The 20,981-nt window shown below is 39.8% G+C and overlaps 5 protein-coding genes across 6 annotated transcripts; 3 read left to right on the top strand and 2 right to left on the bottom strand.

Annotated features, from left to right (window-relative positions):
• Window positions 1-11,278: 11,278 nt before the first annotated feature.
• On the bottom strand, window positions 11,279-12,246 carry LOC145704500 (uncharacterized). The gene is made up of 2 exons (XM_081781953.1): window positions 11,786-12,246; window positions 11,279-11,737 (listed from the first exon to the last, which is right to left on the bottom strand). The coding sequence occupies exons 1-2, from the start codon at window positions 12,198-12,200 to the stop codon at window positions 11,379-11,381; spliced, it is 774 nt and encodes a 257-aa protein (XP_081638079.1). The 5' UTR covers window positions 12,201-12,246; the 3' UTR covers window positions 11,279-11,378.
• An 823-nt stretch (window positions 12,247-13,069) lies between these two features.
• LOC145702970 (uncharacterized) lies at window positions 13,070-14,360 on the bottom strand. Its single transcript, XM_081780272.1, has 5 exons — window positions 14,339-14,360; window positions 14,151-14,277; window positions 13,934-14,110; window positions 13,728-13,895; window positions 13,070-13,685 (listed from the first exon to the last, which is right to left on the bottom strand). The coding sequence occupies exons 1-5, from the start codon at window positions 14,342-14,344 to the stop codon at window positions 13,381-13,383; spliced, it is 783 nt and encodes a 260-aa protein (XP_081636398.1). The 5' UTR covers window positions 14,345-14,360; the 3' UTR covers window positions 13,070-13,380.
• Window positions 14,361-14,774: 414 nt separating this feature from the next.
• On the top strand, window positions 14,775-16,494 carry LOC145703684 (uncharacterized). Its single transcript, XM_081781068.1, has 3 exons — window positions 14,775-14,856; window positions 14,957-15,687; window positions 15,732-16,494. Exons 1-3 carry the CDS (start codon window positions 14,809-14,811, stop codon window positions 16,084-16,086), a joined length of 1,134 nt encoding a protein of 377 aa, XP_081637194.1. The 5' UTR covers window positions 14,775-14,808; the 3' UTR covers window positions 16,087-16,494.
• A 310-nt stretch (window positions 16,495-16,804) lies between these two features.
• Window positions 16,805-18,836, top strand: LOC145703989 (arginine/serine-rich coiled-coil protein 2-like). 2 transcript variants are annotated; one of them, XM_081781408.1, is made up of 9 exons: window positions 16,805-17,003; window positions 17,138-17,189; window positions 17,235-17,454; window positions 17,671-17,725; window positions 17,773-17,804; window positions 18,315-18,407; window positions 18,450-18,524; window positions 18,568-18,611; window positions 18,689-18,836. In XM_081781408.1, the coding sequence occupies exons 1-9, from the start codon at window positions 16,838-16,840 to the stop codon at window positions 18,729-18,731; spliced, it is 780 nt and encodes a 259-aa protein (XP_081637534.1). In that variant the 5' UTR covers window positions 16,805-16,837; the 3' UTR covers window positions 18,732-18,836. The 2 variants fall into 2 exon arrangements, with proteins under 2 accessions (XP_081637534.1, XP_081637535.1); XM_081781409.1 differs by having other exon boundaries at window positions 16,866-17,003; window positions 17,085-17,189.
• A 67-nt stretch (window positions 18,837-18,903) lies between these two features.
• On the top strand, window positions 18,904-19,937 carry LOC145703991 (uncharacterized). Its single transcript, XM_081781410.1, has 4 exons — window positions 18,904-19,043; window positions 19,106-19,446; window positions 19,491-19,624; window positions 19,667-19,937. The coding sequence occupies exons 1-4, from the start codon at window positions 18,904-18,906 to the stop codon at window positions 19,829-19,831; spliced, it is 780 nt and encodes a 259-aa protein (XP_081637536.1). The 3' UTR covers window positions 19,832-19,937.
• Window positions 19,938-20,981: the final 1,044 nt, after the last annotated feature.

Genomic DNA, 20,981 nt, shown 5'->3' with positions numbered 1-20,981 from the left:
AAATGAATTTATCTGCTCAGCTCAGCTCAGCTCAGACAATAATCGCTCAGCTCAGCTAAGCTCAGCTCAATTATTCTCGAGCATCATCTGTTCTGCTCAGCTCAGCTCAGCTCAGACAAGTATCATTCAGCTCAGCTCAGCTCAGCTCAATGTTTTTAACACAATTTCACTACTAAAAAACAGTAAAAAATAGCTCAAATCAGCTCACTCAGCTCAGCTCAGCTCTAATTTGGGTCTGCTCAGATCAGCTCAGCTCAACTACCTTAAAAATAGGTCTGCTCAGCTCAGCTCAGCTCAATGACCTCTGAAAATGGCCAGCTCAGCTCAGCTCAGCTCAGTGAGCTCCGAAATAGGCCAGCTCAGCTCAGCTTTATCAGCTCAGAGAATTACTCACTCAGCTCAGCTCAGCTCAGCTCAGTTAAAATAAAGCAAAATTTGCAACTCTGCACCTCCCCTTAAGAATGAAATCGATTCTAAGAGACTTCTTTTTATTTTTCTTAAAAAATTTATCATTGCGAAACCCTTATTTTTCGTTTTAAAATTTATTTTGAATTAAAACCTTGCATAAAATTTCAATATTAGCAATTTCAGCCCTTAGGGCATCAGAAAAAGGGTTTGAACTTTCGATTGATGAAGCAAAATAAGGGTGTCATTGCATTATCTTTTTCAAGTCAACAAAAATCCGATTCATGATTCAACTTAACTACTGAAAAAGTCAAATGAAAGAGGTTCCATCAAATTAGCCCCTTTGCCTGAGAGAAATAATTGCAGCGATAAGGCGCTCTAGAAAAAATACAAAGCACTCTTATCATTTCAAAACAGCTCGCAGCGGGCTATCGTTTCCCTGCCAGCCACGTTTTTAATAATACAGGATGGGATGCCCTTCATTTATGCGGAAAATAAATTCGAATTCAGGAGAAACCGCGTTAGAGGGCTTTTCGATGTTGAATTGTAGAACATTTGCCGTGTTTTTTCAATGATAAGAATTTCGAAACAATTTGTTTAAAACAATCAACAAGCGAAAATTCAATGTTTCCAGCAGCCGCCAGTCCCGATTTTATAACATTAAACAAACTAATTGTAACATAACATTTTCAAAAACAAAAGCCACCGCAAAATCAGAATTTCAAACTTTCAATCGAAAAGCGCTGCTAAATTTAGACCATGTTTTCACCAACCATTCGCCTTTTTCTTCGGATGTCAAAGTGATGAATAAAAAATTCGGGGCTGGAGAAAGAGCTTGTTTGATGCATAATCCACGGATGGAGCAAATTAAGGGCTTGAAAAATGAATTTCCACGGAAAATTTTTTTCCACTCTTTTGAAGGGATTCAATGGGTTCCACCATTTTATCGGATAAAATGCCGCTTAAGGGGCTCACTTCCTTAATGGAGAATTCGGATATATAAATAAGCATAGTGATACCCTTACTTGATTTGACAAAGAGAAGGTTCAAACCATTTATTAGACGCCAAAAAATTTCGTGGAAATTAACATAGTGACACCCTTATTTCAAATCCTCAAAAGAAAACTAGGTTTTTTTATCCTTTTTTGAGATTTTCGAGAAAAAGCTGCATTTTCTCGTGTTTTCCATTCTCACGAAGTCGCAATCCAACCTCTCCCAAATCCTTCTGCTCTCAACTTAACTCTAAGTACCACCCTAAGCACCAAATTTCACAGTGTGAAAATTAAAATCTCAAATCGCCAAATTTCCCCAAGTCTTCGAGTCAAAATCTGAAGACATCCAAAAGTGCTTTTTTCTCAAAAAAAAGAGTCGATTTTTTTGAAATTTTTAGAAACTGAAGTTTGAAGTTGCTTTCAATGCAAATGCTTTCAAATAAATGGCTTTTGGTTTCTTATGCACGGCGCTGCCGCGAATTTTGAGTGGCTAAGGCGACGCGCTCTGCTCACGCGAATTAGAATGTCGAAAATGGTGACAAAGAACAAGAAGCTGGAAGGACTTCAAAAATGCAGTTTTCGAGAAAAACAAACAAAGCATTATTTTTGCAGAAAAATATGAAATTCTTTGAAATAAAAAGGCAAATACTGAAATAAGGGTATCACTTTGTTATTTTTACTTTTTGAAAACAAAGATTAAGGATGCCCATCTTATAAATTGACCCACTGTAGATAGATCGCCCTGACTGAACCAAAGCCATTATCTGAGTAAAAACAGAATGGCTTCTGAAAAATCTTTGAAGCTGATATTTTCCATTCGTGTTCGAAATTTTCCTCGTAAAAGTCAACTAGGTGTCTAAAAACACTTCAAGCATTCGCTTTAATTAGCCATTTAAGTTCAATTATTTGAACGAAAATGTCTCCGAATATTTTCGATAAGAGTCGAACCCCGCCTTCTTTTTTCTCTTCTTTCAGATGCAAATTCGCGCGTTTTCGATTATTAAAATTTTAGAAAAAAAAAAAGATGTTTATTCGCGAAAGTCGAAAATGTCCATTTTCGCGGCGCAAACGTGATTTTCGGGTCTGGAAAGCGATAAGTAAAATATTTTGAGTGATCCACTAAAGGAGTAAGTTTGCGTTAACGCGAAAACATTTCGAGTATTGCATCATTACAAGCTCGGAAATCAAAGAAGTACTGATCAGACGACATGAGTTTTTTCACTTTTTTCCACTTAGTTATAAATGAGCATCATTTCCCAAAAAAATATTTTTTAATTTTTGGGCTCGAAGATCATTTCATTTCCGGTTCATTCTTTATCTTTCACGAAATGAATAATTCCGAAGAAGAGAAAAAGAAAAAAGCACGTGTAACAGCGGCAATTAAAAAGGTCCTCACCGATCGACCATCCCTCGAAGCCGACCAAAACGACGAAATTTCTTATCAGGTATTTTTTTCAACCCTATCGAGAAAAGCTGAGTCAACACGCTTTATTTAGCTTGATCACGTGGAGGCAGATGGTTACGGCTTTGCTAATGTCGACATTGAAGAACTCTACTATCCGCCCCACATAATTGACTCGATTCAGAAAAGACAGAAGAATCCCTAGAAAAGCCCCACTGACGAGCGAGGGTTAAGCCCGCTGACCCAAAAGCCGTCATGCACGTTTCTGCGAATTTTCGGCGAGTTTCAAAATAAATATTTTACAAAAATCAACTTGACCAAGACTTGGCTTGAAAACCTGTGTAGAAAACCTGGGTCAGGGTCTAAGAGAGCAAATGAAAAGCCGCACAGTGGTTTTTTTCAATGAAGCTGCAAAAATTTGAAAAAAAAGGTAAATTTTTGCGGCTATGTTATTGAAAAAGCCGCTCGAAAACCTGAGTCAGCCTGACTCAGTCAGGGTTCTGAAAGAGATAATGCGAAAAGCCGCATAGCGTTTTTTCTATTAAAGAACCGCAAAAATTTCCAAAAATTGTTTTTTCGAACCCTGACTCAGGTTTTTAACACAGGACCCCGAGCCCAGTTTCGACATCATCAAAAATCGTAAGCAAGGAAATTTTCTTACGTAGAAAAAAGCGAAAACAAGAGCAATTTGTCCAAAAAACAAGCTCTTTTTTGGCTCGTTGGATTGACTTGGGAAGACGCAATTAGTTCGCCTCTTTATATCGCCCTTAGTTTTCGACTTTTTCGACTTCCAGAGTGGAAGGTTTCGACTCGAAACTCACGTTTTGGAGTTTTTTTCTAATAGAAGTAGTGCTACTGTAATAATGAAGCGATAAGAGAATTGACGCGGAGCCGCAGTGGCAAAAGAAATTGATAAGGGAAGATATGATCCGAGAATAACGTTCGGCGCATATTCCGCGGTTCAACGATAGTAACAAAAGCCAACGTGTGTGTTAATTTCTAGTGGCGTTTTTTCGATTAAATATCAAAATAGAAAAAGATCATTATTTTAAACATGGATGATACCATATATTTTTATAGGGCAAATATCAGCCTTTACTCTAAAGATTTTATTTCAGTCGCGGAATCTGTAAAATGAGGGGCTCTAGAAACATTCTCGGAAGGAACGTGAGTGCATCTGGGCGGTTCATTTCTGCGATTATCAGGATTGGTATGCATTCCGCTAGACTTGTTCGGAACCTGTTCTGACAATTTCTCGTTTTATCGCTTATCGCCGCGACATTTATTGTTACCTAAGAGGTGTTGGCTTACGACTTGAGGACGCCACTAGAAAAATAAACGATAAACATAATCCAAACAAGTTTTAACGCGTCTTAACCAAAACATGCTCCATTTTCAGAAGATAAGCTTTCTTGAGCGTTTTTGTCGTATTTAATTCGTTTTTGGAGATTTTGAACTTTTGACCAATTTTTTGGTAAAGCTTCAAAATGGGTAGAAAGCAATTTTTTTCCAAAAAATGGCTTAGAAAGCAATTTTTGAAGCTAAAAATCGAGAACAATGAATAATAAAAATAAGCTTTCAGAATATTAAGAATTGACCAAAATTTTGGTCAAATTCTAAGACGGGTTAAAAACTTTTTTTCTTCAGAAACAATCAAGAAAATTCATTAAAAAAGACTTTTAATCGATCAAAATTGTAACGATGATGGAGGAGCATCAAATTAAGTCGAACAGTCTTCTGTTTCTAAATATTCCAGAGAACAGAATAATTTGAGCGATCACGTGTCACAGCACTTGTGAATTTTCTCGATCCCGAGCGAAAATAAAACGAGGCACCTGCTGCCAGACTGGACAACAACTGCAAGATGAATAAGCCGACCAAAAGTCGCAACAAAAAATTAAAACTGGGGTCGATTTCTTGGATTTTAAATTCAGCATTTTCGACTTTTGAATATGCAAAAAGAAATTACAAAGTAACTAGCCGCGAAAATTGTCTTTTTTGCGCAAAAACGTTTTGGAAACACGAAACCGGCGACCACAAATTATTCAGAAATCATTGACGGGTGAAATCGGCTTTCCGAGCGGAGCCAGTAGATTGAGCGTCGGCTGACATTTATCGTTTTTAGAACGTAACGGCTCGAATTTGCGGAAGAATATTCAACATAAATTATGACCTCTGCGGCTTTTTATGCAACCAGGTTCATTAATTTATCATTTATATAAATTCCAATGATAACAAAAATTCAAGTTATAAACAACTAAATCGATAAGCCGCTTGCGGCTTCGAGCTTATTAAAAAAGCCGCGAGAAGCGCGGCTATTATATTCTCACTTGAAGAAAGTATTTGAAAAAGGAATTTAATAGCCGCGCTTCGCGCGGCTTCTTTAATAAGCTCGAAGCCGCAAGCGACTTCTCGATTTCGTTTCGTCTTAATTAATTTTACAATTTTCGGAAGCTCATTAATTATTTGTAGTTGAATTAGGATCAATCAAGCGCCGATGAAATGTGAAATGAGAGTTTCGGACCGGTTATGAGAAAATCCGTTTTGGGGTGCTCGACTCACGTCGAATAATTATTAGCTCAGATCGGACTGAGCGTGAGCCACTCGCGCAATGACGCCGGCTCAAGAGTGATCAAACGGACGCTCGAGTAGCGAAAACTGCCAAAGCCACGAGGAAAGCCAGAATCGGCAGAGCGAAGATCTATCAATTCAATTACCGATAAATGCCACCTGGAAGTGATTTTGAGTTTTTTAACGTGAAAAAATTATTTCGAATGAATTGCGTGATTGTAAAAGATTTATTCTTTGTCAGGAAAAGTTCGGTAGTAGAAATTTTTAAAATCATTATGAACAGCCACAAGATGTAGTTTATCACCGGCATAAACATCCATATTTCGGTCTGTTATGACTTGTGTTGTCGGAACTTGAGAAGACCATATTTCTCGATTGTTGTATTTGACAATAGTCACTTAATGATCAGAATATTATCAAATAATATTCATATTTGTTATCTGAGAGAAATAAACACCTGTTGTGCCCGGAAAGTTCTCTTTTTGATACTGATTCACTTTCAGATTGAACCAATTTCCCTCAGAGCAACTAAAATCTTTGCTCACTTCCTGGTTGCGCGTCCTGTCTAAATGAATTCGCATCCATTTTCCAGGTGAGTAAACAAAAAGCTGAAAGTATCTATCGCCAGGTCCAAATGAAGTTGTTCTTCCCGTCGATGTGATTGCTACAACGCTTCCGTGATTTTTACCGACCCAATTAAAAGAGCAAAGAACGTCAATCGATATCTAAAACGTCTATTAAATCGAAGAGATTAGAGTTGATTGACCTCAAAATTAATTTTTGCTCGAATATACCCGATTTTTCTGTTCTTTTTCGGACTCCGAAATTCGGAGTCGTTGGGTAATTCTTCCATAATGCTTTGCAATTATCGTATTCAGCGCATGGATTTTTATAGGGCTTAAAAGACATTATATCAGTTTGTCACGGTATAATGGTACATAGTATGTTTTGTAAGATTCAACTTGTGATTCCGCTGTTTTAAGCTTCGCTTTAAAAGACGCAACTTCTGCTTCTGTTGTCTTGAGCTTTGCTTTTAATGATTCCACTTGGGAATCTTTATCATCGAGTTTTTTCTGTAAATCAATACTGCAGACTTCAATTGGTTCAGTTCTGTTCATACAGCTCCGACGAGCGTCAACCAAATCATCGGTATCATTTTTTCGCAAAATCGATTCTTTGCAAAGAACATACTTTTTCTACAAAAATTATCTCAGCATTTTTAAGCTTCTTCGATTTACCAGTAGTATCTCAGAAGCAACATGATCATCATAAACTTCATGAAACTCGTACGAGTCACACGCTTCTTCGATGCATTCTCGCTCAAAATTTCCACTCGTGAAGATTTCATACTCTCCCTCCGTATTCGCTCGTTTTGTTCTTCAATTTTTTGACAGATAAATATTCATAAAATCATACCTCAAAAATACATTAGCATTTTCCTTGGATATCTTTCCCTCATATGAGGCTGAAAGAAAAAGAAACAGAAACTTCATTCTCTAATGAAGCCAGTCTCAACCTTGAAGGAAGTCCTTGAACAAATAAAACGGCTTCAAGTTCAAAGACTTTCTTCCGAGTTGACAGAAGAAAAGAAACAGAACCAACAAAGCCTTCAATTTCAGAAAATAGTAACTGAGCGGACCACAAGATGCCACACGTGTTGGTCGAAAATCTGACAGTTTCCTGAACCACGCGACCGGTCAAGCCTTCTGATAAGAGCGGCTTCTACAAGAGTCTTTGTGACAGATCCAGCTAAACGAGTCCACTGCTTTTGTATATCTACTCTGACGTTATTTGTATAAGACAAAAGTCAGAATTCAGAGCATTTTCAAGTAAGCATTTTCTTCATCGAAAAATGCCATTAATTTTTTTTCTTAGGTAAAATCTAAAACCATCCTTCAAAAAAGCGAAGGGGCCAGGTGACAAAAATGATAAAAACCACCCCCCTTCAAGAGAGAGGCGCTTCTTTTCTAAACTCGGCAAGTCAAAACCAAATCCGGTGATCCTTCAGACCCTTCAACCAAAACCGATTATTTTCGAAACAACGCGTCAATTGAGCGGGAAGGCGAGAATTATCCTTTCAAAAATAAAAAAATTTATAGTTAGGGTTCGTTTTTTAGAAAATGATATTTTTCCAATAAACTTGCAATTGAAAATTCAACCCTTTTCCCATTCTAAACCATCGTCTCCCCCAAAATTACTCCAGCTAATCAACCTCAAAATCCGGCCGCAAATCTTCGTCCTTCGAAATAAAACGCCACTAGTTAACAATTTGTCAAGCCGATTTGTTACGAATCAGCCGTGCAGAGAAACAAATGACAATTGTTTTTGACATTTTCGAACACCGCTCTGCTCCAAACACTTTGTAAAACCAGAAAAACCAACTCATAAGCCCCGGCAATTATGAACTTTTGGAGCCTCCTGGATCGGCCAAAATTATGGAGACGCATTTATACTCGGAAGTCTCGTGAGCGCGCGAAATTAACGTTTTTAATAAAAAACTCCGAGGTGATGATTTTAATATTCGCGAACGGGTCATTTTTTGCGCGTTTCCAGTTGCGTATTTTTTTCTTGAAATGGAGCGCCCGTCGGTTTTTGATGACTAGAAGCGAATTTATCAATATTTAGGCAGTCTGCGTTAAGCAATCAGTTATAATAACGAGTTGAAATTTGAGAGTCGTTAATTTGAAAAATGATTGATTTAATGAAATCAAGAGGAAACCCACTATTACTGGGCCAGTAAGTTCTCTTGAGTAATAAATGACACCATCCACGTATTTTCAGCAGCTAAACTCATAATTAGCCACTCTCTTGAGCATTTTTTCGCAGCCGCGCGCGTCGACCAAGACAAATTGGTTCATTTTGGCGCATTTCGCCGCGCCGCAAGAAATGCCCGTCCTTTGCGTCATCAAAGCCGAAGATAAAAAAAAGGAAGAATGAGAAAGTGGTTTCGAAGCTGGGCACTTTGACACCTTGCTTCTATTAGAGCGCGCCTAATCTGACCTTAGAATGGCCGGCAGAAATATAATGACACTCGGGATTAGAAAACTATCTCGAAAAGAGGGATGAGCATTTATCAGAAGAGTTGGCCTTGTTGCCAAAATAGGGACTTTTAATTTGCTCAATTCAGAAGCAAAAATATACGGGGACGTGTCTGGAACGGACAAAAAATTTCGACAAATTTTGTGTGGGCGGCTACTCGGCTGCTGATTGGCCGGTGCGCCGAATCCGAAAATCAATTTTTTTTTGTCGCTTCTAGACATGTCTTCAACCAATCAGAAGCCTGGATTCGGCGCACCGGCCAATCAGAAGGCGAGTAGCCGCCCACGCAAAATTTGTCGATTTTTTGTCAGTTTTAGACACCATCACGAAAATACGCCATGATTCTTATAAAAAGCCCTATTTGAAAATCAAATTAGAAATATTCATTTTCATTAGACCCTCTCCCCGAAAAATGCATTCTCCATGGACCAGCAATCAAATAAGAAAGACGGCGTCCAAAAAAGAGCGCGTCTTTGTGCAAACATCGTGAAGACTGCTATCCAACCAAACGGAAATTAACGAGATCATCTGCTTGTCTCGCGCGCGTCACGCCGCTGGCCGCTTATTAAATCATTCCAAAACTCCAAAATTCAAAAATTCACTCAAGAACCGACGATTATCGGGCCAATTAAAAATATGCCAGAATGAGATAATTGATGTTCAGACGAATCTTTCTAAAGCCATCTTTGGACCGCTAGAAATCGCAAAAAAGTGATGAAAAAGGACTTTTTTGGACCCACGTTGGATATATTTCGCCAACAAAATTAACCCTCGTTCGCGCGGCGAATCTTTTTTCGCAGCTGGATCCGGCGAACCATTAATCTACGCCTGTTTAGATGCATATAAGCACGCAATTTCGAATCACTGCGATTTTTATGAGAAAATAATTTCCACGAACCTACATCCTGACCTCAGAAATTAATGTCTTAAACCTGAGTCAGGGCATGAAAAAGCGATTTCAAGCTCTTTTCAGACCCTGACTCAGGTTTTTAAAATTATTAAAATGCGATAAAATTGGCATTTTGGTGTAGGCTGGGCTCAGAAACTTGTGTGAAAAACCTGACTCAGGGCCAGAACAAGCAGTTCCAACCTCTTTCGAACCCTGACTCAGGTTTTGGACACTGGCTGCTGAGCTCAACTTTGACCAAAATGCCAATTCTAGAGCACAAACCAAAAGAAAGAAGATACAAGCCAGGAAGCGCATTTTTTCGCTAGCCAATAAGATTGCTTAATTTGGCCTTCTGTCCAATCAAAATCCATTTTCATAAATTTTGGCAATTTTCGAGAAATTTGGCAAGAAATTTTCAGCTCATCTTTTTTCGACATTTATCATAGTGACATCCTTAGCATTTTTATACCGAGTGAAAACTGTGCCTTTAAAAAACCTGCTCCAGGAATCAAGCACTAATTCGAGGTCAGCTGCGGTTCACCTGATTTGAACTCGATTTGATAACTTTTTCACCGGACCGCTGAAATCCCCCTTTTAACAAGAATTATAACGTTCTCTTCCTTTTATTACTGGAAAACAGAAAATGCAAATGAGAATGAACAAGCGATAAAAAAACGTTGAATTAAATATTTCAGATCCCGCGGTAGATAAAAAACATGAGCTCCGTGAAGGCGAGTAATTTTCGCGAAAAAATAATTTCAAGCGATAATTATTTCTGTTTTTTGTTTAAAATTCGACATCAATAAAATTGTAATTGCCGTTTTTGTTATAAACACAGAAGGGAAAAACACCGTAATTTATCGTCTCGAATTTCTTATTTTTCTTCCTTCTTTCTTATTTTCCCTGTTAATAGAATATGTCGCGATCTTTGTCTATCCCAACATCTCGGTCTCTTGAAGATTTCCGGTTTACGTACAAAGTTATCAGCAGCAGCGATGCAAGCACGCTGCAAACCACGTTTCATCGGCGGGATTTAGAACAATTTCAAAAACAGAAAACAAAACGACTGCCGCGACCTTTTTTCGAGCGCTGAAATTTCTAAGCAGGGATAAGCTTAAAGCTCAGGAAGTATCTTTTCGAACAGACAAATATACAAACTTGACCAAAAATGGAAAAAGAAGAAAGAACTCTTTACACATATTTTCTAAAAAACGAGTGATTTTGTTGCTCATAGTCTTTTTGCCAAAAATGAGCTGTCGGAATTCTAAATTGTTTGAAATGCCGCATATCGGTAGAAGAATTTCGCCGCACGAGGAGAATAGATCGCCCACTTAGTCAAAAAATTTAAGGTCTAAATAAAGGTGTCCCCTCATTACGTGGTTTTTTGAGGCGAAAAGTGCTGAATTTGCTTCTCGTAAAAATTATCGCGCTGGAAGGAAAAATATATCGAGCGCCAGGTGGGCAGGAAGCTTGTGTAAGTAAAGTATAATTGATTTTACGGGAACTCTTTCCAAGGCGATTATTTAATCAATCGTGAAAATTAACGAGAAAAGTCCCTAGAAAATACGTGTCAAATATTTAACTTATGTTTTAGGCTATTTCTCTCGTCATATTTAATATTGAAAACAAGGAAGAGTACCATGAATAAAAGAAGAGATTTTTGATAAGATCAATGATATAGATAGCGAAGGCTCTTGGTCCCTGAGCTTGGCAAGCTTTGCAGAAAACCTGAATCAGATTTTTTGTCGATTATAAATTCTACTGAAGCCGTCTTCTTTGTTTATTTTGAAGTTGATTTCATGCTTTGAAATTTTACAATTGAATGCACTGATGGTTTTTTGAGGGATAAAAAGGAACTGTATGATTTTTTTCCCTGTATTAGAAAAAATGAGTCTACTTGAAAAACTCCTGAAGCCCAAGAGATTGGCACGAGAATTCCCAATTTTATCTCTGAAATAAATTTAAAAATGCTGTTTATGCTTTTAAATCTGAAATAGTCTCAACCTCACTTTTTTAAATGTTTGCAAAATAAAATAAAAATTTCAAAAGACATCCAGGGTTTCTGTTTTATCTGGGGAGACTAAGTTAAACCGGGAGATTGAAACAGAAAAAGGAAGCAAAGCAAAGTAAAAACATCAAGCGAGTTTTTTCTTCCGCCGGATGATGGCTTTTTAAAAGGCACACATTTGTAACTGACAAAAGTAAACTTCTTGATTCCAGGGCAAGGATCTCCCGCGATTGTTGAGTCACCCGTGAATGTACACTTTCGATTTCCGTTGCACTCCTTTCTTGCGTATTCGGTCAAGTCGATTTGGCAGCATTTTCGGTCGCAAAAGCCAGGAGCTTGGCCGCAGTTTGGACAAGTTTGGTCGCTGTAGACTGGCCAGTTGCCGAAGTAAGCCGAGATGACTTTCACCCGGTGCAAAATGTCGCATTGAACTTGAAAGATTAAATAAGTAATTGAAAGTTGAGAAATGATAAGATTACCTCCATCAGCTCGAATTCCTTCGCAGCTGTAAAAATATGGCTTGACGGGTTGGTAGATTGTGCAAGGAGCAGTTGTTGTGAGTGGAAAAGTCGTAGTAGTTGTCGGAGTCGTAGTCGGAGTTGTTGTTGAAGTCGTGATTGTTGTCGTTGTGGTTGTTGTACTTGTAGTAGTAGTTGTGGTTGTTGTAGTAGTTGTCGTTGTTGTCGTGGTGGTGGTTGTCATTGTTGTCGTAGAAGTTGTCGTCCTTGAAGTTGTTTTTGTTGTTAAAGTGGTCCTTATCGTCGTCTTCGGAGCTGTCGTCGAAAGTTTTGCCGAAGTAGTAAAGACTTTAGTCGTTGTATTCCCGGCAATGACTGCTGTTGGAATAATGATCATCAGCACGACTATAACTCCAGCTACAAAAAACTTGCACATCTTCGAATATTCAGGTCTCTTTTTGTTTCTCTCTTCAGGAATTGGAATCGAGGGCCTTCTTAAATGATTTTATTGATTTACTTGGGTAACAGTGAGGGCAGTTAACCTTGTTGTTTTCACATTATTGATGTTGTTTTTGAAAAAACTTTCATGTTTTTCACTGTAAGAATTCTCAAAGTATTCTCTTGCCATGCTGATTTGAAATGGTCCATTTCAAATGGAATATGCTTATTTTTCTTCTTGTAAAGATGGTCGTTTGAAGCAACTAAGTGACAACTATGCGTGAAAGTCTCATTCGGAAAGTCCGTTTATTTTAACATAAAACGGTCAATGAAAGTATCCAAAGCGATGCGGAAGAAACGAGGTCATTTTTGGCAATTTCGACTTATCGAACTTCGCTTTCTCCTTGAATTTCTTCATCAAATCTTCGACAATTGCAGGAATAGATTCCACGGGCGATTCAAGATCTTCATGATACTCGCCACCCTAAATTTCGATAAACAGTGCTTTTTGACAGGTTCTTACGTCAAATTCTTCCAAATCATAAGCAAATTCTTCCGATACGTGCGTGCTTGCCAATCCAAGATCGGTTTTCATGCTCAGAATTGAGTTCGCAAGTTCTCTGCCAATCGTAATCTGCTCTCCCAGGCGAACATTCCTTCCATAGAATCGTCCATAAAGCTCAGAAATCCGCGGAGTGTCCTCAATCTTTCTTCCTGGAAGAGCAAATCTGGTCGATAGAAAGATAAAAATCAGAAAAAATCGCATCTTTGAATTATGAGATCGTCTTTTTCTCGGAAAGATTCAAAAATCAAGAACCAAATTACGACTTTTTTTGATTGCCCTGCGCTTTGGAAAAATTCACTGACTATAAAAAACACCAAAACTTGTTCAAAAAAGCGACAAAAAGAAAATAAAACAATCAAAAGTGTGAAATACAGTCAGTGTCTCACTACTGAACATATCTCAAAAATTGAATGATTGAAGGAAATAAAAAAGAAATGAACTTGTTTCTGATTTATTTCAAATTAAAGGTCATACCCGGCATTTTTTCAAATCAGTTTTATCAAAAATCATTTTAATAAAACAACGTTTCTTTGGACACAAAAATGACAGTTTTGAAAAAATCGGCGGGTATCCCCTTAATGAAAAAGATCTCTTTTTGGAGATGGTCTTCTTTTCAGCCAGATCGCCCCTTTTTGCCCTTCTTTCGTTTGTTTCGTTTTCCAGATTTCTTGGGCGCTTCAAACTGGGGACTTATCATTCTCTCTGGCATCAATTCCGGCTCTCCAAAGTCCTCCATGTCGTCAGAGAAAAGCAGGAGCTCGTCGGGAAGATCTCCAAAGCTCATGGTTCCCTTCGACTCTGACTGAGGCCGTCCTGGGCCTCGGTTAACCGGGGACTTTGATTTGCCAGAATCGGTCAAGGCAGTCGTCTGTCTTGGGCTAGAATCGTTGGCGAAATCGTCATCGAACATCAAAACACCTTGAAATCAGTCAATTTCGTAGAGAAAATGAGGGGAAATACCGTTGGTAGCGATAGTTTCAGGCTTCTTGTGCTTGAGTTTCTTGACAAAATCGACAGAATCAGTGCATTTGTCGACGGCTTTGATGAGGCCATTTTTGGCAGCAACAGAGATCACATCTCGGCAAGCGTTTTTGCAGGCTTCGTCAGCAGACCTTTCCTCTCCACCCCCTTAAATCGTTTAAAAATGACCGAAATCGAGCTCCTGCCTTTTTTCCAATTGACGCATTTGAGAACATCTTCTTCGAAGCCTTCTTTTTCCACACAAGCGTGGAATTTGCTCTTTTTCTTTCCAGGCTGTTTTGAAACAGCACCGCTAGAATCACATGGGGTCCAGCCGCCAGAGATCAATTGAACTGACTGTGCTGATCGAGCAGCAAGATCGCCTAAAATTTCATTTTTTCTGTCTTTGATGTCCTTTCCTACCAGAGTCGATGTTGTGATTGACATTGGCTTCGTATTTGAGCTGAATTCTCTGCTGCTTTAGGGCCCATCTTTCGCCCTTTTCATGGCGCCTCGCCTCGATTCCAAGAGTCAGGAATGCTAGTTTCCACTGAAAAAAGACCCTTCATAACTCAAATTTTCTCATAAAAAGAACCTGAAAACAGACGTACCTTCATCCCTACAACTCTTCCAAAAAAAAGTCTAAAGAAACGTGACTCCTCCCCGCTGCTTATACACCAGCGCATAGTAGGTCAATCCGTTCACGTAAATATCATCTCCTTCTTCAAGCAAATGACCTTCTGAGGATCAAAAGTGTACCGTGAATTGAAATTGCACGGCTTCGAGTACTACTAGTAGATGAAGCCAATCCTATCAGATTTATGATTTCCAAGATTTTCGATGATTGAAAAAAGCTTGAACAAAAAAACTTTCAAAAATATCATGTCAACCCTTTCCCTTTTCTTCGCATCAACCCAACCACGAGTAAAAACAACTCGCGGGCTCGCGAAAAACGCGAAATTGAAAATATAATCGGGCCGGGCAAAATAGCGCTGCGGCCAGAAGCAAAGGTATAAAATGAAATCGGACGGTCAGGAAATCAGTCCTACTTTGCTTGAATATCAAGTATAAGTCTCCAAATATGAAGCTCTCCGCCGTTCTTGCTCTTTCTTCCACTGTCCGCGCTCAGGTTTGTCACTGTTAGAGAGATCAAAATTAACAAAGTGATACCCTTATTTTCCGAATCGAGATAAAGTTGACTTTTTCCTCTCTTCAACAATATTTTTCAGGACCTTGACCTTGCCGATCTCCTCGAAGGCCTCGAAGGCATCGACCTCGGCGATTATGGACTAACCCCTGACATGTTCGCGGAGTCTGTGGCAGATTCAGCAACGGATGACCAACTCGGAGAAGCTGCCCTTGACTCGGCTTTAGCTGCTTCAGCGGCCGCAGCTGAGCTCACTGGGGAGAGATATTTCGGAGTGGTCCAAGCCACCACGACTCAAACGACCCCGTCGACGACGACTAGCACCACGTACCAGAAGACGGGTTGTTTCAAGTGCGATCAGATGACCATGGCTGAATGCGCAGCGCTTGGGCAGTTCCAATATTGCGAAGGTGAAGCCTCCATGTGTTTTATTGAACTGAGAGAGGTCAACCAGCAAGTCAACCAGCTCTGCACCGGCTGCAAGAACTCCCAAGCCTGCCACGACCTCCAGCAGCAAAACTTCCTCGGCGGTCAGTACCACACCGACCAGTGCCGACCTCATTACATCGAGCAACGGCCGAGCATTCGCTCCCCACGAGGCCAGTCCACCTGCCGCCAGTGCTTCAAGCAGTGCGAATTCAACGAAAACACTGGGGTATCTGATGGCATGTGCTTCATGGGACACGATTCTCAGTTCGCCGATGCGGGCACCAACACCTTTGATTCTGGAGCCACCGATGCTAATAACGCCGCGTTCTTTGGAAATCGATTGATTCGATACGATCAAGCCACCATCGCCAACAACTTCCTTACGTGAGTAGACCCTTCTTTCTGAACAAAATTTACCATCATTCCAGGAACACGGCTCATCCCCTCTACGGCTACACCGGAGGTGCCAGCACCGTTGGTTTCGGAATTCCAACCGGTGCGATCGTCGAAAGCGGCCACGCAGGAGCTACTTCCATCCCCGGAAATGCTGCTGATACTGTTTGGAACTTGTACTTTGCCTCTGGAGCCGATGGTGGAAACACTGGCAAAACATATCCAGCAGCCATCACCGCCTCTGCTCAAGGACAAGAGCAGCGACGAATGGCGTACTGGGGCGTTTTGGGAGCCACGCGAGCTTGGTGGGCGTCTGATCTTGTCGCTATTCAGAACAGCGTTGCTGCCGCTCCTGCTGGAGACAAGACCACCATCATCGCTGTTGTCTAATGACCATTCATTCGATTCTCTCTCCCCTGATACAGAAACCTTCGTATTTGCACAACAAAAACACTACCACAAAAAGATTCTAGCGCTACCAAGAACGCACTAAGAATCACATCACCATTCACTACACAAATTCTCAATTCTTCCTCTTTTTTTTTGTTACTGTACAAAATTATCTTACTGTAGCAAAAAAACAAACTGGCACTGTTTTCCGGAAAGTGCTGGTTTTAAAACTGACAGACAGCTGTATGAAGCTAATTGTTTATTGGCTGATAGGCTGTTACGAACAATTCTCGAGTGATTTTTGTGAGCAATCACGATTGTGCTCGAGGGCGACCTCGGTCGATGAAAAATTATTTCTTTATCTTTTCTTCCAGCTCAAAAATAAATATGCGATGATTGTTTTATTAATATTCTTATCTTATTCAAGTATTTTCAACCCTTTTTTTGCACCATCAGGTCAGGTGAAGGATCAGTTTTATGTCGAGGAAAAATCAGGTGGAAAATCGTTTCCAGGGGCGCTAGAGAGCAGTTTTTCGAAGACAAAGAAATGACACGCGCTGATTGGCCGGGCGCGAAGAGTGAGAGAATTTTTTTTCTTGGAGTAATGGAATAAAGAGAAATGAAAAAATGAACTACTGTACGATTTACTGTCACTTTGAAATTCATAATGAGAATTTTTAATGAATTAAGTTTTGTTTTTATCAATTTTTTTAGGTTGATTTTTTTGGATTTTAGATTTTGATTTCGGAAAATGGGAAAATTGCCGAAACAGTACAAAAGAAAAGACGGAGAAGCAAGTCCTGAAAAAGTCGATGTCGATGACGAGCTGGAGAAGCAATTCAGCAGGTCTTACAGGGAAAGATCGTCAGAGCGAGACCGAGAAAGATTGAAAGAAAAGAAGGACGAAAGACAAAAAGGTAAGAAAAAACCTAAATTCATAATATTTCCATATCTTTTTATAAAAATTGTCCTTCATTTTATTGATATTTATATTGAAGTACTACTGTAATGAAAATGAGATACAATCGGATTTTTGAAAATACCGATCTAGAACGAGAACGGACGCGAAGTCACAAGTCCTCAAGAAAAAGATCCCGGTCCAGGTAAGTTACATTACGCCGCTTTCTTCTTATTCGCTTTCTTTCTAGAGATCGAAGAAGAAGTCGTTCAAGAGATAGAGACCGAAGAAGAGGATCAAGAGACAGAGATCGAAAACGAGATCACAAGAAGCGATCGAGAAGTCGGGATCGAAGAAGAAGCAGAAGTCGCTCGAGGGATCGAAGGAGGAGAAGTTCCAGATCACCGAGGAAAAGCAGAGCTAGTTTGGAACGAGAAGTTCAGGAAAAATCCAAAGAAACAGGAATCGCGGTATGTTTTTGTGCCTCGGGCTCGGCAACCTGCGTAAAAACCTGAGTCAGGGTCGGAAGTCCTTTACTTAGGATCTTTAAGATCTTTAATGAAAAGGCGCTTTGCGGCTTCATTTTAAATAAGCCGCTACGCGGCTTTTCATAAGTGATCTTTCAGACTCTGAGTCAGGTTTTCTGCACAGGATCGCCGGAAATCAGTTTTTGATAGCTTTTTTAGGTTCCTGAATATCTAGCTCGACCAGCAGAACAATCAAAATTCCTTGAAGCTCAAGGTAAAAGCCTCTTTCTCCCGTTGGAGACGATTAATCCCTTTTCTTAGCGAAAAGAAAGCTGCTTTGGGGAGGAAAGAACCTAGGATCGACAAGTCCCACCCGACACCCGATCGAAAACCGACGTTTTTGTCGGGTTTTTGTTGGATTCTGCCTACCCTACAAAAACCCGACGGTGAAATTGTGACGACCCTATAAAATCGGGTTTTTGTAGGGTCATTTTTCGGATTTTTGTAGGGTTTTTCGTCGGGTTTCTCTTCGGATCTACTCATTAGTTTCTTCACAGACAGCTCCCAGAATACTGTTAGCCAAAAATTATGTCTATTTTCGCCTATTTGGATTCATTATATTTGATTCAACTTCAGTGTCGCGAAAACCCAACGAGAACCCGATGAAAACCCGATTAAAACCCGATAAAAATCCGAAAAATACCCGACAAAAACCCGAAAAATATCCTACAAAAACCCGATAAAAACCCGACAAAAACCCGACGAAAACCCGACAAAAACCCGATCGGAAAATTCCGACTTCAAGAAAACCCGACGAAAACCCGATCCGGATTTCGGGGGCATTTGTCGATCCTAGAAAGAACAAAGAAACAGAAGCAGGAAAAGTGACCGAGCAGCAGAAGCTCTGGGCGAGCATGTCTGTTGGCGACAATAAAACAACTTCCAAGTTCCAAAAGGTACCTTCTTTTACGTAAAAACGGCTGATAAAAGTCTTGTAGCTGATGGGCGCGAACAAATTGCAAGTAGAGGAAGGAGAGGGAAAAGAAGCAGCTGATAAATTGCTTGAAAAACAGGTTTATCATCAAATGAGCTTCAAAACTGACAATTTTTCAATAGAAAACGATGTTCAACGCGTTTGAAAATCAATATGCCAGCGCTAGGACCGGATTTTTAAAGATAATAATACTGTTAAAAGGGCTGATAAATAAGTGTTTCTCTTGAAAATCCGATGAAAAAGACAGCAGACGCACTTTTCAAAGGGAAAAGGATTTGGCCTTTGAGTTCCCAGTCTTTCAAATAGTTTTCTACATAACGATTTCCTGCTTTTTACCTGCCTTTTTCAACTTGAAAGATCGTCAATTTATTTCATCAAAATTTGAAGAAAACTTTCAAGAATTTGATTTAGAAAAATGTTCAACGCAGTCAGCTGAAATCGGAAAAGAAAGCAACATCATGTTCGGTCGCTTTTTCAAAAAGAAAACTGCGCAAATCGCAGAGCTCGTGACGGACATTACTCAGGAAACGAAGTCAGAGAGTGAATCGGACGTCTGCTCCATCTGCTTCGATGTTTGGACCAGTACAGGCTCGCACAGGTAGATGATCTACCGTAGATCCACTGTAGCCGAAGACCATCCTTTTCATTTCTCTATTTCAGGGTGTGTTCTTTGAAATGCGGCCATTTGTTCGGCAATTCTTGCGTCAAAACCTGGCTGGCAAATTCTCCTCGCTGTCCGGAATGCAACGATCACGCTCTGCTCGACGACATCAGAATCATTCGAGCAAAAACCATCAGCGCCGTGGACAACTCAAACGAAACGATTCTCCGCCGAGAGCTCGAGGAAAAGACGAAGAAGCTCGAGGAGCTCGAGGAAATCGACAAGCGAAGACGTATCCAGACGAATGTACAGACATCGCTGCTCGTTTTTCGTTCATTTTCAATGTCTACATGGCTGCGGTTTATAGCACGCTTGTTTTTGGACCTACTGCTTTTTCCAGGTTTGAAATTTAAAAAGGAGAAGTCGGCTCAAGAGGTGATTTAGTGTGTACTTCGCCTTTACTAAAATCGTCGCCAGTTTCCTTCTCCTCCCATTCCAGTTTATTTTCGTCGCGTTTTACTCAATTTACACCTTGTGCTACTGGCTCACAGTTGCCTTTCTTATCTTCTGGGCTGCAGGTACACCAATCCTCTTTCTACCCCTCTTATCTTTTATTCTAGCGATTGTTCACAAAGGACTGGACGATGGAACTCATTTCGTCTTCGAAGAACTCAAGAAAGCCCGCCTTGAAGCTCTTGAAAAACTGCGAGAGCTGGTTTCTCAACGATAAATTTTCTGTTTTTCAAATACTCCTGCTCAAATGCGCTCTTGCTCAGTTTCCCTGATGTAACATCAGTGATGTTCGAAGTTTTCAAATTTCCTTTTCTTCAATAATTTAAAGTTTAAATTTTAAACACGCATTTTTTCATATAAAAATCGAGTCACTCTGTATTCTTTCATTTTGGCAGTGAAGAAAAGTAGGTCAAGTACAGTCATATAATTCACAAATTCGTTCGAAAAGAAGAAATAGGTTCGGCATTCCATACTTTAATTTCCTCCAGTTGTACGATTTCTCCAATTCTAGAGCAATAATTCTGGTTTTCAAGCTTCTTCAGTTCTCTCCAGTTTTGAAACCTTCTTTTTCTTCCTTTTACTACTGCGATTATTACGAGTGACAGGGCGAATACTGTTCCAGAAAGGGTCAAAAACGTTGTCGTCGCGGATCCTTCCATCCTTTCTCTTTTTTTTTTTGAAAGTGACTTATTCGCGTTTTGGCTCTTGTTGAGTTTGTTAGCTTTGGCGGCGGGGTGCTCGATTTATAGCGGCGTTGATGAATAGCGGCGTCACACTAGCTCCATTTGCCACGCGCGTCATTTCGTTCTCCAGTCCACAGATTCTCCAGTCTCGTGGGGCTAAGATCTATCTCAAGGGACTGGCTAATCATGGCGTAGTAACATCTGATGTCAATATTTAATTGAATTGGAACAGACGACAATACTAAAAAATAAAGGATGCTGTTAAAAAGAGTATTCAGACGTAAAAATAATCAATGAGGTTACAGCTATTCATCAGTTACCTAGTCTTTTGATGCTTCATTTTTTGATCGGCAGTTCTGTCATGTGATAGACAAGTCTGGTTTTTATGTTTTTGATGATTTTTTGCATGTTTGAAGTGGAAAAACTTCCGATTTTTATGAAAAAATTACGATTTTTGGGCAGAACTAAGGAATGGAATTGATTTTCTGGAACTGATTTTTCATTGGCCGATAGGCAAAATACACCAATCTTATTGGTCTCCCAAAAATGCACTTCCTTTTCCTATTCGTGCCCGATTTTTATGTGATTTTGCTATTTATTCATCAAGTTTTCCTACCAGGAAGTTGGTTTACTATCTATTTCTGCCAATTAATCAGCTAAACTGCCATAAATTCTTTCCTACAACACTCGTATTCCTCCTAAAACCGGACTAAACAACCAAGAATGCCTAATTAATCAA

This window comes from Oikopleura dioica, chromosome PAR (genome assembly GCF_907165135.1).
Source record: "Oikopleura dioica chromosome PAR, OKI2018_I68_1.0, whole genome shotgun sequence".
In the NCBI taxonomy this organism is placed as follows: Eukaryota; Metazoa; Chordata; class Appendicularia; order Copelata; family Oikopleuridae; genus Oikopleura; species Oikopleura dioica.
This window is presented reverse-complemented; position numbering and strand designations above follow the sequence as displayed.